At 38.0% G+C, this 18,138-nt stretch overlaps 1 protein-coding gene across 1 annotated transcript in view; it reads left to right on the forward strand.

Moving 5' to 3' along the window:
- The first annotated feature begins 11,004 nt into the window (after nt 1-11,004).
- ece2b (endothelin converting enzyme 2b) overlaps nt 11,005-18,138 on the forward strand; it is a 53,407-nt gene continuing 46,273 nt past the window's right edge. The window contains exons 1-2 of the mRNA XM_059533594.1: nt 11,005-11,158; nt 11,269-11,346. Of these exons, the coding sequence (XP_059389577.1) occupies nt 11,314-11,346 (33 nt within the window). The 5' untranslated portion in view covers nt 11,005-11,158; nt 11,269-11,313. The remainder of the gene's footprint in view (nt 11,159-11,268; nt 11,347-18,138) is intronic.

Raw genomic sequence — 18,138 nt, forward strand, 5'->3', positions numbered from 1 at the left:
GACTTATCTTATAAAACAGCATTTTATTTGGTGTAAAATATAAAAATAGTTAAATCCAAAAGTACTGCTTAGTGTAAAGCATGTTGAAGATTAGCTGATAGGCTTTTGATTCGTTAAATGATAAGCTGTTTCCTCTAAAAAGCTGTTTATTCAGTATAGTCTCTCCTCCATTGACATCCATTTAAAAAAATCTCTGGTCTCTGGTCTCCTTTCCCATGTACTGGCAATCCGGAAGTGTTAGCATTAGCCGTTGAGCTTTTTTGACTAAAGGTTGCAGGCATTATACACAATACCTGCAACCTCACACCAAATTTCAGGTTCTGTAGTTAGGCTAGCATATACAGATCATTAAGAAAGCAGAAAGCAAAAATTTACTCTATATTAGAGGAAGATGCTGTTCTTGATGCTAATCTGCATTTTCTTGTGTGTCTCACGTCAGCACTGATCGTTTCATGTGGGCGTCTCCGTTAATTGTTCATCAGCCACAGCTGCCACTCATCACCTGCTCCCTATTTATTGCCCTGTCTTTCGTCTTGTGTTTGTCAGATCATTGTTTGAAGTTCCCTGTTACATGCCTTGTTTCTCGTACCTGTCTCTACCTGTTCTTCTCCACACTGGATCCAAAAGCCTCTGGAAACCCATCCACTCTTCAACACTGGATCGCTCATCTCACCACTACTTCCTGGACACCTGTGGCTTCATCTCTCTCCATCTCGTTGTTCCTGCTGATTATCTACTGTTCATTTGTGTATCTTTTCATTAAACTATTCACTTGCAATTGCTTCCTCGACCTTCTTACCATTACAATTTGTGATTTGTTACTTCACATCCCTACGGAAGTCCCAAGAGGCCATTAATTATATATTTTTTCTTGTTTTCTCGTGATCTCAACATTAAATTTTCCTTTCCTATGTTCTCTCACGTTGTGTATGGGTAAACTCCTGTTTACACCAGTATTGAAGTTTGATTTGTTCACATTTGTGTAGCTGCACAAATCAATTGTGCTCTAGCCCGCCAGAATGTGTCAAGCCAACCTCTATACAAGTCAGTCCGGAGCACCATATCATCTTAGGCCGATACCTGTCCTCCTTATGTGATTAGCGTCGGTCCCCACTCACCTCCTTCAAGCGATCTCTTCTTCAGTCATACCTTCGCTTACTCGCGTTATCAACTCCTCTCTTCACTCTGGAACATTTCCCTCAGCATTCAAGCAGGCTCGGGTAAGCCCACTGCTCAAGAAACCATCTCTAAATCCAGCGCTTCTTGAAAACTACAGACCGGTATCCCTCCTTCCATTCATTGCAAAGACACTTGAGCGAGCTGTGTTCAACCAGTTTTCTATGTTCCTTGTACAGAACAACCTCCTGGACAGCAACCAATCTGGCTTCAAAAGTGGCCACTCAACTGAGACTGCTCTGCTCTCGGTTACTGAAACCCTGCGACTAGCAAGAGCAGCTTCAAAATCCTCGGTACTCATCTTACTGGACCTTTCTGCTGCTTTTGACACTGTTAATCACCAGATTCTCCTGTCCACCCTCAGAAAGATGGGCATCTCTGGAAAAGCACTCCTGTGGGTTAAGTCCTACCTCTCTGACAGATCCTTCAGTGTGTCTTGGAGGGGTGATGTTTCAAAGTCACACCACCTTGCTACTGGGGTTCGTCAAGGCTCAGTACTTGGACCACTTCTCTTCTCAATCTACTTGACATCATTAGGATCTGTCATTCAGAAGCATGGCTTTTCTTATCACTGCTACGCTGATGACACCCAACTCTACCTCTCATTCCAACCAGATGACCCGACGGTAGCTGCTCGCATTTCAGCCTGTCTGAGTGACATCTCTAGCTGGATGAATGACCATCACCTTCAGCTTAACCTTACGAAGACAGAACTCCTGGTGATTCCAGCTAACCCATTGCTTCATCACAACTTCTCTATACAGCTGGGCTCATCAACCATTACTCCTTCGAGGACAGCTAGAAACCTAGGAGTTGTGATGGATCATCAGTTAAGCTTCACAGACCACATTGCTACAACTACCCGGTCCTGCAGGTTTGCCTTATACAACATTAGGAAGATTAGACCCTTCCTGTCAGAGCAAGCAACCCAACTTCTTGTCCAAGCTCTTGTTCTCTCCAGACTGGACTATTGTAATGCTCTCCTGGCGGGCCTTCCTGCATGTACTGTCAAGCCTCTGCAATTGATCCAGAATGCAGCAGCGAGGGTTGTCTTCAATGAGCCAAAAAAAGCTCACGTTACTCCTCTCCTCATCAGGTTACACTGGCTACCAGTAGCTGCTCGCATCAAATTCAAGGTACTGATGCTAGCCTACAAGACGACCACTGGCACGGCACCAACTTACCTAAACTCATTGGTTAAATCTTATGTGCCCTCCAGACGTTTGCGCTCTGCAAGTGATCGACGCCTTGTGGTACCATCCCAAAGAAGTTCAAAATCACTCTCACGGACCTTTTCCTGGACTGTGCCCAGCTGGTGGAATGACCTCCCAATCTCAATTCGTACAGCTGAGTCTTTACTCATTTTCAAGAAACAGCTAAAGACTCATCTTTTTCGCCTGCACTTAACCAACTAACACTAGTACTTTTCCTATTCTTGTCTTTTAATTAAAAAAAAAAAAAACCTACCTATGCGTTCTATACTAGACTAACTGAGACTTGTCATGGCACTTGTATACTGTTGTTGTTCTCTTGTTGACCTGACTGCTTCTATTGTTCTCATTTGTAAGTCGCTTTGGACTCATGTTTTTAGGGCGTCCTTAACCCTCTGAAGTCGATTAACGCGTATATGCGTTATGAGTCATTTTCTCCTGATAACCCCGAAAAAAGAACTTAAATTACACTTTCAGTTTTGATTGTACAGATAAGAGCAATACATCAATCGAATCTGTAAAGGGTTTACTTTTTTTGTATACAGACATAAACAATGTGTGCTGTCTGCAGCCTTTGTCTGCGCTGATCTTCATTTACAAACACATCATTAAAATGAACTGTAACTCAGTGAATACTCAACGAAGAGTCTCCCTTCATTATCTTCTAATGTGACCACACCCCCGCGCTAAACATTTTACTAGTTAGACTTTTTCCAAAGACTTTTTCCAAACTATAATTCCTGACTAAATGTATAATCAAGTAAAACATTATGAAGTTTCAATAACAATATACAATACTATACAATTCAAAAGCTTGATGTAAATAATATAAATGTAACAAATAAATGTAACTGTAACAAATGTAACAAACAATGCTGTTCTTTCAATTTATCCCCTTATCCTCTTTTCAACATTAATAATAATAATACTAATAATGATAATAATAATCATAATGTTTTTTTTTTTTTGTAGAAAATAAGATTGTTAAAAGGATTTCTGAAGGATTGTGTGACTGGAGTAATGATGCAAAAAATCAGTTTGAAAGTCAGATTTGATTGTTCCTAATATAAACTGTTTAACTGCTCCCCCAAGTGGATATTAAATTATGTTGTGGGACAATTAAATATATTCTAAATAAACTACAAACATAAAATTATATATCATGTACATACATGCTGCTCACATATTATTATAGCCCAGTATGTGCTTATTACAGTGAGATTAGACTTTAGCCATTTAGATGTGTATAAGAAACTGAAAAAAGCACAAATGTCAGGGCATGACAAAACTTCTCCAGGCCCCAAAACTACCCTTAGACTCCAGAGGGTTAACCTAAGTTCTCTGAGACTGGGTTTGCAGAGCAGGTCGTTCTGTATCTGCTCAAAGCATGGTGTGATTGAATGCGTTCCCCATACACAACATAAGAGAACATTCGAAAGGGAATGCTCCAGTTACTGATGTAAACTCAGATAAGGGAATGAGCTTTGTCACTTGCCGTGCTATAAGATGTGTGCAAATAGATTACTGTTGTTTTATGTTGAGATCAAAAGATAATAATTCGTGATCACAAGAAAACAACTTTCGTTATATCGAGATCACAAGAAAACAACTTTAGTTATGTCAAGATCACAAGATAAGTCGAGATCACAAGAAAACAACTTTCATTAAGACGAGATTACAAGATAAGTTGTGATCACAATAAAACAACTTCTGTTATGTCGAGATCACAAGAAAACAACTTTAAGTCAAAATCACAAGATAAGTTGTGATTAAGAGAAAACAACTTTCGTTATGTTGAGATCACAAGATAATAAGTCATGATCACATGACTTTCGTTATGTCGAGATCACAAGTAAACAACTTTCGTTATGTCGAGATCACAAGATAAGTCGTGATCACAAGAAAACAACTTTCGTTATGTCGAGATCACGAGAAAACAACTTTTGTTATGTCGAGATCACAAGATAATAAGTCGTGATCACAAGAAAACTACTTTCATTATGTCGAGATCACAAGATAATAAGTCTAGATCACAAGAAAACAACTTTCAGTATGTCAAGGTCACAAGATAATAAGTTGTGATCACGAGAAAACAACTTTCGTTATGTCGAGATCACAAGATAATAAGTCGTGATCACGAGAAAACTACTTTCATTATGTCGAGATCACAAGAAAACAACTTTCGCTATGTCGAGATCACAAGATAATAAGTCGTGATCACGATAAAACTACTTTCGCTATGTCGAGATCACAAGATAATAAGTCTAGATCACAAGAAAACAACTTTTGCTATGTCGAGATCACAAGATAATAAGTCGTGATCACGAGAAAACAACTTTCGTTATGTCGAGATCACAAGATAATAAGTCGTGATCACGAGAAAACTACTTTCATTATGTCGAGATCACAAGATAAGTCATGATCACGAGAAAACAACTTTCGCTATGTCAAGATCACAAGATAATAAGTCGTGATCACGATAAAACTACTTTCGCTGTGTCGAGATCACAAGATAATAAGTCTAGATCACAAGAAAACAACTTTCGCTATGTCAAGATCACAAGATAATAAGTCGTGATCACGAGAAAACAACTTTCGTTATGTCGAGATCACAAGATAATAAGTCGTGATCACGAGAAAACTACTTTCATTATGTCAAGATCACAAGATAAGTCGTGATCACGAGAAAACAACTTTCGCTATGTCGAGATCACAAGATAATAAGTCGTGATCACGATAAAACTACTTTCGCTATGTCGAGATCACAAGATAATAAGTCGTGATCACGAGAAAACAACTTTCGTTATGTCGAGATCACAAGATAATAAGTCGTGATCACGAGAAAACTTCTTTCATTATGTCGAGATCACAAGATAATAAGTCGTGATCACGAGAAAACTACTTTCATTATGTTGAGATCACAAGATAAGTCGTGATCACGAGAAAACAACTTTCGCTATGTCGAGATCACAAGATAATAAGTCGTGATCACGAGAAAACAACTTTCGTTATGTCGAGATCACAAGATAATAAGTCGTGATCACGATAAAACTACTTTCGCTATGTCGAGATCACAAGATAATAAGTCGTGATCACGAGAAAACAACTTTCGTTATGTAGAGATCACAAGATAAGTCTAGATCACAAGAAAACAACTTTCGTTTTGTCGAGATCACAAGATAAGTCGTGATCACGAGAAAACAACTTTCGCTATGTCGAGATCACAAGATAATAAGTCGTGATCACGAGAAAACAACTTTTGTTATGTCGAGATCACAAGAAAACTACTTTCATTATGTCGAAATCACAAGATAAGTCGTGATCACGAGAAAACAACTTTTGCTATGTCGAGATCACAAGATAAGTCGTGATCACGAGAAAACAACTTTCGTTATGTCGAGATCACAAGATAATAAGTCTAGATCACAAGAAAACAACTTTTGCTATGTCGAGATCACAAGATAAGTCTAGATCACAAGAAACAACTTTCGTTTTGTCGAGATCACAAGATAAGTCGTGATCACGAGAAAACAACTTTCGTTATGTCGAGATCACAAGAAAACAACTTTAAGTCAAAATCACAAGATAAGTTGTGATTAAGAGAAAACAACTTTCGTTATGTTGAGATCACAAGATAATAAGTCATGATCACATGACTTTCGTTATGTCGAGATCACAAGTAAACAACTTTCGTTATGTCGAGATCACAAGATAAGTCGTGATCACAAGAAAACAACTTTCGTTATGTCGAGATCACGAGAAAACAACTTTTGTTATGTCGAGATCACAAGATAATAAGTCGTGATCACAAGAAAACTACTTTCATTATGTCGAGATCACAAGATAATAAGTCTAGATCACAAGAAAACAACTTTCAGTATGTCAAGGTCACAAGATAATAAGTTGTGATCAGGAGAAAACAACTTTCGTTATGTCGAGATCACAAAATAATAAGTCGTGATCACGAGAAAACTACTTTCATTATGTCGAGATCACAAGATAAGTCGTGATCACGAGAAAACAACTTTCGCTATGTCGAGATCACAAGATAATAAGTCGTGATCACGATAAAACTACTTTCGCTATGTCGAGATCACAAGATAATAAGTCTAGATCACAAGAAAACAACTTTTGCTATGTCGAGATCACAAGATAATAAGTCGTGATCACGAGAAAACAACTTTCGTTATGTCGAGATCACAAGATAATAAGTCTTGATTACGAGAAAACTACTTTCATTATGTCGAGATCACAAGATAAGTCGTGATCACGAGAAAACAACTTTCGCTATGTCAAGATCACAAGATAATAAGTCGTGATCACGATAAAACTACTTTCGCTGTGTCGAGATCACAAGATAATAAGTCTTGATCACAAGAAAACAACTTTCGCTATGTCAAGATCACAAGATAATAAGTCGTGATCACGAGAAAACAACTTTCGTTATGTCGAGATCACAAGATAATAAGTCGTGATCACGATAAAACTACTTTCGCTATGTCGAGATCACAAGATAATAAGTCGTGATCACGAGAAAACAACTTTCGTTATGTCGAGATCACAAGATAATAAGTCTAGATCACAAGAAACAACTTTCATTATGTTGAGATCACAAGATAAGTCGTGATCACGAGAAAACAACTTTCGCTATGTCGAGATCACAAGATAATAAGTCGTGATCACGAGAAAACAACTTTCGTTATGTCGAGATCACAAGATAATAAGTCGTGATCACGATAAAACTACTTTCGCTATGTCGAGATCACAAGATAATAAGTCGTGATCACGAGAAAACAACTTTCGTTATGTAGAGATCACAAGATAAGTCTAGATCACAAGAAAACAACTTTCGTTTTGTCGAGATCACAAGATAAGTCGTGATCACGAGAAAACAACTTTCGCTATGTCGAGATCACAAGATAATAAGTCGTGATCACGAGAAAACAACTTTTGTTATGTCGAGATCACAAGAAAACTACTTTCATTATGTCGAAATCACAAGATAAGTCGTGATCACGAGAAAACAACTTTTGCTATGTCGAGATCACAAGATAAGTCGTGATCACGAGAAAACAACTTTCGTTATGTCGAGATCACAAGATAATAAGTCTAGATCACAAGAAAACAACTTTTGCTATGTCGAGATCACAAGATAAGTCTAGATCACAAGAAACAACTTTCGTTTTGTCGAGATCACAAGATAAGTCGTGATCACGAGAAAACAACTTTCGTTATGTCGAGATCACAAGATAATAAGTCTAGATCACAAGAAAACAACTTTTGCTATGTCGAGATCACAAGATAAGTCTAGATCACAAGAAACAACTTTCGTTATGTCGAGATCACAAGAAAACAACTTTAAGTCAAAATCACAAGATAAGTTGTGATTAAGAGAAAACAACTTTCGTTATGTTGAGATCACAAGATAATAAGTCATGATCACATGACTTTCGTTATGTCGAGATCACAAGTAAACAACTTTCGTTATGTCGAGATCACAAGATAAGTCGTGATCACAAGAAAACAACTTTCGTTATGTCGAGATCACGAGAAAACAACTTTTGTTATGTCGAGATCACAAGATAATAAGTCGTGATCACAAGAAAACTACTTTCATTATGTCGAGATCACAAGATAATAAGTCTAGATCACAAGAAAACAACTTTCAGTATGTCAAGGTCACAAGATAATAAGTTGTGATCACGAGAAAACAACTTTCGTTATGTCGAGATCACAAAATAATAAGTCGTGATCACGAGAAAACTACTTTCATTATGTCGAGATCACAAGATAAGTCGTGATCACGAGAAAACAACTTTCGCTATGTCGAGATCACAAGATAATAAGTCGTGATCACGATAAAACTACTTTCGCTATGTCGAGATCACAAGATAATAAGTCTAGATAACAAGAAAACAACTTTTGCTATGTCGAGATCACAAGATAATAAGTCGTGATCACGAGAAAACAACTTTCGTTATGTCGAGATCACAAGATAATAAGTCGTGATCACGAGAAAACTACTTTCATTATGTCGAGATCACAAGATAAGTCGTGATCACGAGAAAACAACTTTCGCTATGTCAAGATCACAAGATAATAAGTCGTGATCACGATAAAACTACTTTCGCTGTGTCGAGATCACAAGATAATAAGTCTAGATCACAAGAAAACAACTTTCGCTATGTCAAGATCACAAGATAATAAGTCGTGATCACGAGAAAACAACTTTCGTTATGTCGAGATCACAAGATAATAAGTCGTGATCACGATAAAACTACTTTCGCTATGTCGAGATCACAAGATAATAAGTCGTGATCACGAGAAAACAACTTTCGTTATGTCGAGATCACAAGATAATAAGTCGTGATCACGATAAAAATACTCTCATTATGTCGAGATCACAAGATAAGTCGTGATCACGAGAAAACAACTTTTGCTAAGTCGTGATCACGAGAAAACAACTTTCGTTATGTAGAGATCACAAGATAAGTCTAGATCACAAGAAAACAACTTTCGTTTTGTCGGGATCACAAGATAAGTCGTGATCACGAGAAAACAACTTTCGCTATGTCGAGATCACAAGATAATAAGTCGTGATCACGAGAAAACAACTTTTGTTATGTCGAGATCACAAGAAAACTACTTTCATTATGTCGAAATCACAAGATAAGTCTTGATCACGAGAAAACAACTTTTGCAATGTCGAGATCACAAGATAAGTCGTGATCACGAGAAAACAACTTTCGTTATGTCGAGATCACAAGATAATAAGTCTAGTTCACAAGAAAACAACTTTTGCTATGTCGAGATCACAAGATAAGTCTAGATCACAAGAAACAACTTTCGTTTTGTCGAGATCACAAGATAAGTCGTGATCACGAGAAAACAACTTTCGTTATGTCGAGATCACAAGATAAGTCGTGATCACGAGAAAACAACTTTCGCTATGTCGAGATCACAAGATAATAAGTCGTGATCATGAGAAAACTACTTTCATTATGTCGAGATCACAAGATAAGTCGTGATCACGAGAAAACAACTTTCGCTATGTCGAGATCACAAGATAATAAGTCGTGATCACGAGAAAACTACTTTCATTATGTCGAGATCACAAGATAAGTCGTGATCACGAGAAAACAACTTTCGCTATGTCGAGATTACAAGATAATAAGTCGTGATCACGATAAAACTACTTTCGCTATGTCGAGATCACAAGATAATAAGTCGTGATCACGAGAAAACAACTTTCGTTATGTCGAGATCACAAGATAATAAGTCGTGATCACGATAAAACTACTCTCATTATGTCGAGATCACAAGATAAGTCGTGATCACGAGAAAACAACTTTTGCTATGTCGAGATCACAAGATAAGTCGTGATCACGAGAAAACAACTTTCGTTATGTCGAGATCACAAGATAAGTCTAGATCACAAGAAAACAACTTTCGTTTTGTCGAGATCACAAGATAAGTCGTGATCACGAGAAAACAACTTTCGCTATGTCGAGATCACAAGATAATAAGTCGTGATCACGATAAAACTACTTTCATTATGTCGAGATCACAAGATAAGTCGTGATCACGAGAAAACAACTTTCGCTATGTCGAGAGATCACAAGATAATAAGTCGTGATCACGAGAAAACAACTTTTGTTATGTCGAGATCACAAGAAAACTACTTTCATTATGTTGAAATCACAAGATAATAAGTCTAGATCACAAGAAAACAACTTTCGTTATGTCGAGATCACAAGATAAGTCGTGATCACGAGAAAACAACTTTCGTTATGTCAAGATCACAAGATAATAAATCGTGATTACTAGAAAACAACTTTTATTATGTCGAGATCACAAGAAAACAACTTTCGTTATGTCGAGATCACAAGATAATTAAGTTGTGATCGTGAGAAAACAAGAAAGAAAAAATATTAATAATCTTTTAGCACTTCCGTACACTCCTGATTGCAAGTACTACATTTTTGGAATCTGATTACATAATCCGGATTATATGAAATCAGTTTACCCAGCACTAAATATCAAATATGATACAGCAGGCTTTATAAGATAAGGTTCTTATGTTCCAGCAATGTTGCATTTATTGATTATATTTCTTATATGTCTTTAAACCATCTGGATTTTCAGCAAAACAATCCATTATTAATATGTTTTAGATTTGGGTGTAGAGGCTACATTTATCTTTATAGACCATGTATACTTTACAAATGGTGGGATATACGGTTTTAAATGATAATAATAATTATTATTTAATTATATTTAAATTAGAACCTAAATGGTTTTCCAGTAACGTTTAATATAGCATAGTTCTTTAGAAAACTATCTATGTAGTGATGCTATATAAACCAATACACTGATCTGAAGAATAACGTCAAGACGTTTTAATGTCTATAGAGCCACATGGCAGCTCAAGAAGTATATACGGGGGAAATTGAGATTGGTTATAGTACAAAGAGGGTATTAGCGCTCATCCCACTTGATGCTTACGACAGCGTCAGCAACCCGCTCCATACAGATGCGGCGCGGGAGCGCGCATTCATTCACGGACACGGAGCCGGCGCGCATGAGGGCGAAAGGGGCGGGGGAATGAGAGAGAGAGAGAGAGGGTGAGTGAGCGAGCACAGGCTGATCTCTATCTATCTCCCTCAGACATCTTTCTATGTTGCAATACACAGAGCAGAGGACGTGCTGGTCGTTGGCAGTGAGTGGCACAGCAACCCATCATGCGCGCCGTATTCTGAAAACGTTCAGCGGTAGGCAAACGCATCCCATCTTTCATATTTTCAGTATTTTGCAGATGGAAAACTGCGACTGCAAATGGATGAAAGATGGTTTTAACACTCATTGATCATGTTTGTTTCAGGCGCGAGGGATGGCTTAGTCGCGTGCGGAGCGCCGATGCTGCACGATGAGTGTAGCGCTGCAAGATTTACGAAATAACGTGAGTCGCACTGATGCTTTTTATTAACATTAACGTACACCAAAAACATCTGCAAGCCGTCTCATTGGCAGAGCATGGGGTGAACTGACCGAAGCAGCTTTAAACTGAATATTGGCACGTAACAAGGGCGAATTCTGCACATTTGGAGATACGCGTCTGCTTTTAATGTTTACTCCTCGATTGCGCAAGAACTGATTTAACGAAACTTACAAGTCATGTTCTACTCTTGTACGACGCAACTGTATTTACGTGTATATGGGTTTCCCACAGCTGTTTCCTCGTTTCATTAAACACTAAGCATGTTCTCCCTCTTTTTTTTAGGAAAATAAAGTCAAAAAGCGCTCGAACGAAGATGAGTCGTAGTGCTGCTCTCTGTCGCAAACAAACTATTTAGTGTAAGTTAGATTCCCTGAAACCATCAAACTGTTCCTGAGCGACACGCACGCGACACACCGAACCCGTTCGGTTTCTAGAATAGCACAGATTCCTTTCCGTGGAGCCGTTCGCGAGCTGTTTCAAACTCAAGACCGACTGGTTTTTATTCATTGTCTCTTTGTTCGAGGTTTCTCTCGTTTGTTTACAGGGAGTGGCGACGAGAGCATCTTGCGTTGCACAACACTTTACGGACAGGCGTACGTCACCATGGCAACTACAGCGCTGGAGGGGAGGGGTGGGGGTCGTTGTATGTAACAGGTATATTCCATTCTCCCGCGAGATCTTCTTTAAAACTACGCTGTGTAACGTGTTATTTTTTAAAATATCAATATATTTTCATGACCTCAGTGTTTTGTTTATTAGTTATGAGATAGACCAGAACATTAGAAAGGGATATTATAAAATTGTCAGTCGTGTCCATGCAAAACTAAAACTAAATTTTATCCTGTTATTACAGTTTTTTTTTTAGTGTATCTGCCAGGGGAAAAGCGTATGTCTAACAGCACTCATGTCAGATATCACTCATGTCTGTATTAAACAGTGTGGGACTCGCTCGATACGTAGGATAAGGGGTTTTGAAGGACCCATCACCCAACCTTAGCAATCACCAGCTGAAATGTATTTCTGTAAATCTAATGTAGCCTGAGCAGATGTGGATGTACTCATGTAAGCGCCCTCAGTTGCAGTCATTTGGTAAGAGTGCTCAGCCGCTCCAATTAGCTCGTCCAATATGCTGGAAATCAATTAGAGCCATTTCCACAACTTCGTTATCTGGATCAGCAAGATAATTTATTTGTGGACTGACGCATGTACACTGTGCTCCAGGTCTGTGTAGTAATGTTATATGTTCACCATTAAATGATGATAAATGATATCATTACCACAGTTTCTGTAAAGAGAAGCGCCTGCTTCAGTGAAGTGACATTCAGCCAAGTATGGTGACCCATACTCAGAATTTGTGCTCTGCATTTAACCCATCCGAAGTGCACACACACAGAGCAGTGAACACACACACACACTGTGAACACACACCCGGAGCAGTGGGCAGCCATTTATGCCGCGGCAGGTGAGCAGTTGGGGGTTCGGTGCCTTGCTCAAGGGCACCTAAGTCATGGTATTGAAGATGGAGAGAGAACTGTACATGCACTCCCCCCACCCACAATTCCTGCCGGCCCGAGACTCGAACCCACAACCCTTTGATTGTGAGTCCGATTCTCTAACCACCAGGCCACGACTTCCCTCAGTATTCAGTATTACTCCTCAACAAACTTAACGTAGGGCATCTTCTTTTAGTGAATGTTTCTCCAGTTTCAATAAAGTATGCAGCAAGTTGAAACTGATGCAGTTAACATATTCTCATAGCGATTCCTAAATATTGTGATGATTTGGTAGTTAATTTGTTTGAATTTATACATTACATCATACATTATATACATTATTCATACATTTTTTTTTTGCATGATCTGCTTATGCCCCACGGAGGGTTGGGTTTAGGGGTGGACCTTTTTTTTTCTAAAAATGTTATGTTTTTGGATAACTCAAATTGTACAGATTTATATGAAAGGCAATCTTTTGGCAAAATAAAAGTAGTTACGTTTTCTTATTAAATCATGTTGGATATTTACTCACCCACCTTCATGTCGTTTCAAACTCATATGACTTTATTTCTTCTGCTGAACCTAAAATAAATCATTTTGAAGCATGCTTCCACTGTTTTTGCACAAACAGTCAAAGTTAGTGGGGTCCAACACAACATTGTATTGAACCTCTTTGACTTTCATTGTATGAACAATAAAACACTGAGACATTTTTCAAAATATCTTCATTCATGTTCCACAGAAAAAATAAGCAAATAAGTAAATTATGACTAAATATATATATATTCTTTCCAATGTAATTGAGCAGTATTTTTCTAAGTGTGTTTTTAGGCTGGTGCCTTGGGTGGTTTAGGCCTGTGATGGAGAAATCAAATATGACAGGAAAACCACCAGGTGGCGGCAAGTCCCTGTCTTTTATGAATAGATTATTGAATCATTGACCCAAATGATTCGTTCAAAAACAGATTCAGGATTTAGTAAATGTTCTTTTCTGGCGTTGTTTGGAACTATTTTCATTGGTGAAAAAAAAAAACCAGACAATATTGTGCCTAAAATGTGACTTGCTCAATATTAACTTCTTGTTTAAAACAGTTTTTGCGCAATTTTTTTTTGCTGAAAAAAATGGTACTTGAAAAAAATCTTATATGATAAAGTTAAATAAAAAATCCATACAGGGATTTTTTTGCCCTCATAATTGTCTTGATCATGCAGTGAATGCTATGAAATCTCATGATGTGTTTTTGTTTGTTTTTTCAAAGTGAATAACATACTCAATAATGCCCACAAGCACTGACCTGACATTAGCCACGTTTCCACTGTCAGGCTTAAACTGGGCGTGCTGGTGCGTGCCAGGGCCAGTCGCGTTTCCACTGTCACTTCCGGGGCTTGATCGTGCCTCACCGGGGCTTCCTCAGGGCCAATGGCCAGGGTTTTTTGGCCCGACGAAAACCTTAGGTCAAAGCGGGCCAGCTGGGGCTAGAGGAGGGGTTATGAACAAAGGTGGAGTTTCTCCGCGTCTGGAGAGCATCAGCGCGGATCATTTCAGAAAGATAACAGCGATATAACTTTAGCATTAAAGACTTTTTAAAATCAGTTGAGTTCAAAACTCACTCTTACTCAGCAGCGAGTGTTTGAAATAACTTGATCCGATGTGGATTATAATCACTAAACAAGGCAGAAGTCTTTATAAGCGATGTAAAAGATTATGCACGCTAAACATTAACGTTACCATAGTAAACATGGTAAATGCAACCAGGAGAGATCAGACGTCAGCTTCTTATTCTCTATCACAATTGTGTATTTATTGAACATATTTTATCTGTCATAAATCTCGTCTCGAGAGATTAGCTCCACGTAGCATATCATCAAAATATAAAAATGATTTTTGTTCGGGAGCTTTTAAAAAAATAGAGAGCGTCTGCGCTGCGGATCATTTCAGAAAGATAACAGCTTTAACACCAGCATTAAACACTTTATAAAATAAGTTGAGCTCAGAACTCACTTTCAGTCAGCAGCGAGTGTTTGAAATAACTTGATCCGATGTGGATTATATTCACGTAAACAAGGCAGAAATATTTTAAGCAATGTAAAAGACTATGCACGCTAAACATGTTATCATAGTAAACATGGTAAATATGACCGCTTGAAGAAATCAGACGTCGGTTTCTCACGATTTATTTAGTAACTTATATCACAAGTCTCGTCTCGAGAGTTAAGCTCCACGTTGCCTATCATAAAAAAATATAATAATGTTTTTGTTCGGGAGCTTTTATAAAAATAGAGATATTATCATTCATTCTAAATGTGACGTATAGGCTGTGGCTACAAATAAACAGAAACAGACTCGACTGAACAAGCAGGCTATTTTCATAAGCGTTAAAAATAAACAAATAAAATAGAAATAAGTGTATTTATGTGTGATTAATTTTGAGTCCTGATAAATTAAATCATTATGATCAATGTATCACTTATTCTATAGCTAAAACATCGATGCTTTTGAGTTTGAATATTGAACAAAGCATGCAAAGCATGTTCCAGTGATTTATTTCTTATTATTTTTTAGATAACTTCTCTTTGTTGGTGAAATGATGAGGTTGCATGACGTTGTTCTGAGAGGTGTGTAAAGCGCGTGTTTTAGTGACGCACACCGGAGCTTCAGGCCCTGACTGTGGAAACCCTGCGCTATTCTGGCCCTGGTGCTACTGGCCCGAGGCGGTTTAAGCCCTGGCTCACACTGGCCCGACAGTGGAAATGCAGCTATTCATATTGGATGCTGCTGCATTGGAGTGCTTTGCATTAAACTTTTCTCCACATTTGTTTCTCTGATTCAACATGAACTCTAGTGTGTAAGGCCATTGAGAGCTTAGTACTTTATCGTATCTTCTACTGTACTTCCTCTTTGCTTCTGCACGTTTTGCTTCATGCAAATGTGTAGTGGTTTAGTAGCAATGCAGCTGTTTAGTAGTGTTGCTCTAAACAATCGGCTAGGCTCTGCTGACGTTTGATTTGGCCAGACACACTGGCCTGTGTCGACCGTTATTGGATTACGTGGTCATCATGATAAAGATGTTATGTAACCAGCATCATCCTGTTTGCATATTTATCCTTCATGTGTACTATCTCCATCAACGCTTGCTGAAAATTAACCCATCATTTTCTGGAATAGTGTTGTCTTTAGCCCACCGTTTTAGGCTTAGCAGTGCATACTGTGGTATGGTAGTAGTAATAAATGGATTTTTGGAGTAGCAGTTGCCCTTTGGCTCTAATCTATAGGAGCAGCTTTTCAAATCCTGATCCAAACCATGACCATTGATGGAGAGAGGCACTGGCTCCAGATCAGAAAGACAGGGAGACTCCAGGGTGTGGTTTGCTGTGGGAAAGGCTGGAGTGCACTCTCTAGTCATCCCCTGTGTGACCCCTGAAGCACTGCTCAGGGCTCAGGAGCGCTGGTACATCCTGCCGCTGGGTGTGTGAGAGCAGGGAGATGGCCACACTTTCCTGTCTACGCCAAGACTCCATCTGTACCGCTGTGTGTGTGTGTGTGTGTGTGTGTGTGTGTTCAGGGTCCAAATTAAGGTCAGCAATCACCTTCTCAGTCACAATTCAATGTGTACATTTCTGCAAAACTCCAAAAGATGTACCTTTACATCCAATTCACGGCAGTTTCCTGCTGGAATGAACACTAGTTGCAGTAAAACAAATTTACATTTAGCAGACACTTTTATCCAAAGAGACTTACAGTGCATTATTTTTTCTTTTTTACCAGAATGTGTGTTCCCTGGGAAACAAACCCATGTCCTTTTGTGCTGCTAATGCAATGCTCTACCACTGGGCCACAGGAACTCACATTTATTCCTATTCAAATGTATTCCTTTTCACACAAATTATGGTTACAGGAGCAGATTCTTATAATAAATATAAAACATGTTTGTGTGCAGTTCCTTGTGCAATACAATGTTATGAAATCAAAAAACTTTGACCGTGATTTTACATTTGAATCACTTTACCAGCTGCATATGTATGGCTTTTCCGACAAGCTAAACCTGCTTGGCAGCGCACCTGGTACAGCAATCATTTGTGTTACGGTGCAACACGAGTTATAATACACTCAATAAAAGAGCTCAAGGACTTGAAGAAGCAAGCTAAACTGGCACGGTTGCTTCAGAAAAGGTTTTGTTTTTTATCTGACGTTTATCTTTTGTTAACACTATCAGTTAGGTATAGAGTAGTGTTCAGAGTGGGTGGTATTTTCAAACTGTGATAGAGAATTAGCTTTTTAGCACAACTTTTCACATTTCGCTTAACATGGAAGAACGCTTGTTTTAAAAATCTGTTGTTATTTGCAAATATGTGATGAACCCATAATTGGACTGGTTAACACAATTCATTAACCAGCATTTATGTCAAATGTTCTTTAAAGATATTACATGAAGAAATTTAAGAATATTGTTAAGACTTTACAGTAGGTGATGTCAATCAAAAATGGAGAGTAGTTTCAGAAGCAGATTTTATGAAAACCTGACAGATGATTGGTGCAATATGACCTAAAGTGTGTATTATATCCTTCATGTTCTTTTAAGATGGACTTTCCTGTTGTTTTGCTTCCCAGATTCTCCTAGTGATGGATGTGTGAAAATAATGATAGTAATTTTGCAATTAACCACTTATTTTCTCTTTGGATTCTTTTAATTGGTTCCTCTGACCTAATCAAAACCCTCTAGAGAGAGACATTACTGAAGCTTTAATCTTGTGTTGCTTCACAAAGTAGTTTGAAACGCAACTATTATATAATATAGTGAAGTCATGTCTGCTTCTGTAGAAAAATTAATCAAAATAAACTGTCAGGAGTGTCTCTTCAGTGTATATATCAGTCTTGGTGTGGGAGAATTCATTGCATTTATTCATGCTTATCTGCAGTCTCGGAGCCTCCAAACATTAGTAATGTAATATTTTTCACAGAAGTCGTTTGAAGTGTGTTATCAAGTTCAAATTTTGTTTACAAACAGATCTCATAAGATTGTAAAAACTCATAAAGTATTAACTGTGATTCTTCAATGTTAATTATGTTTTTGAGCTATTAAATTCGATTTAAACAGAATATGAAGGTTACACTCTAAAATATGCTGGATTGCTTCAACCAAACTTTGGGTCAAATTTGGACTAACACAACTTTTGGGTTAAAATTTTAATTTAAAAATGTAACCCAAATGTTGGGTTAGTCCATATTTAAGCCGAAGTTGGGTTGAAACAACCCAGCAAG

Source organism: Carassius carassius, chromosome 41, assembly GCF_963082965.1.
Source record: "Carassius carassius chromosome 41, fCarCar2.1, whole genome shotgun sequence".
NCBI classification, from domain to species: domain Eukaryota; kingdom Metazoa; phylum Chordata; class Actinopteri; order Cypriniformes; family Cyprinidae; genus Carassius; species Carassius carassius.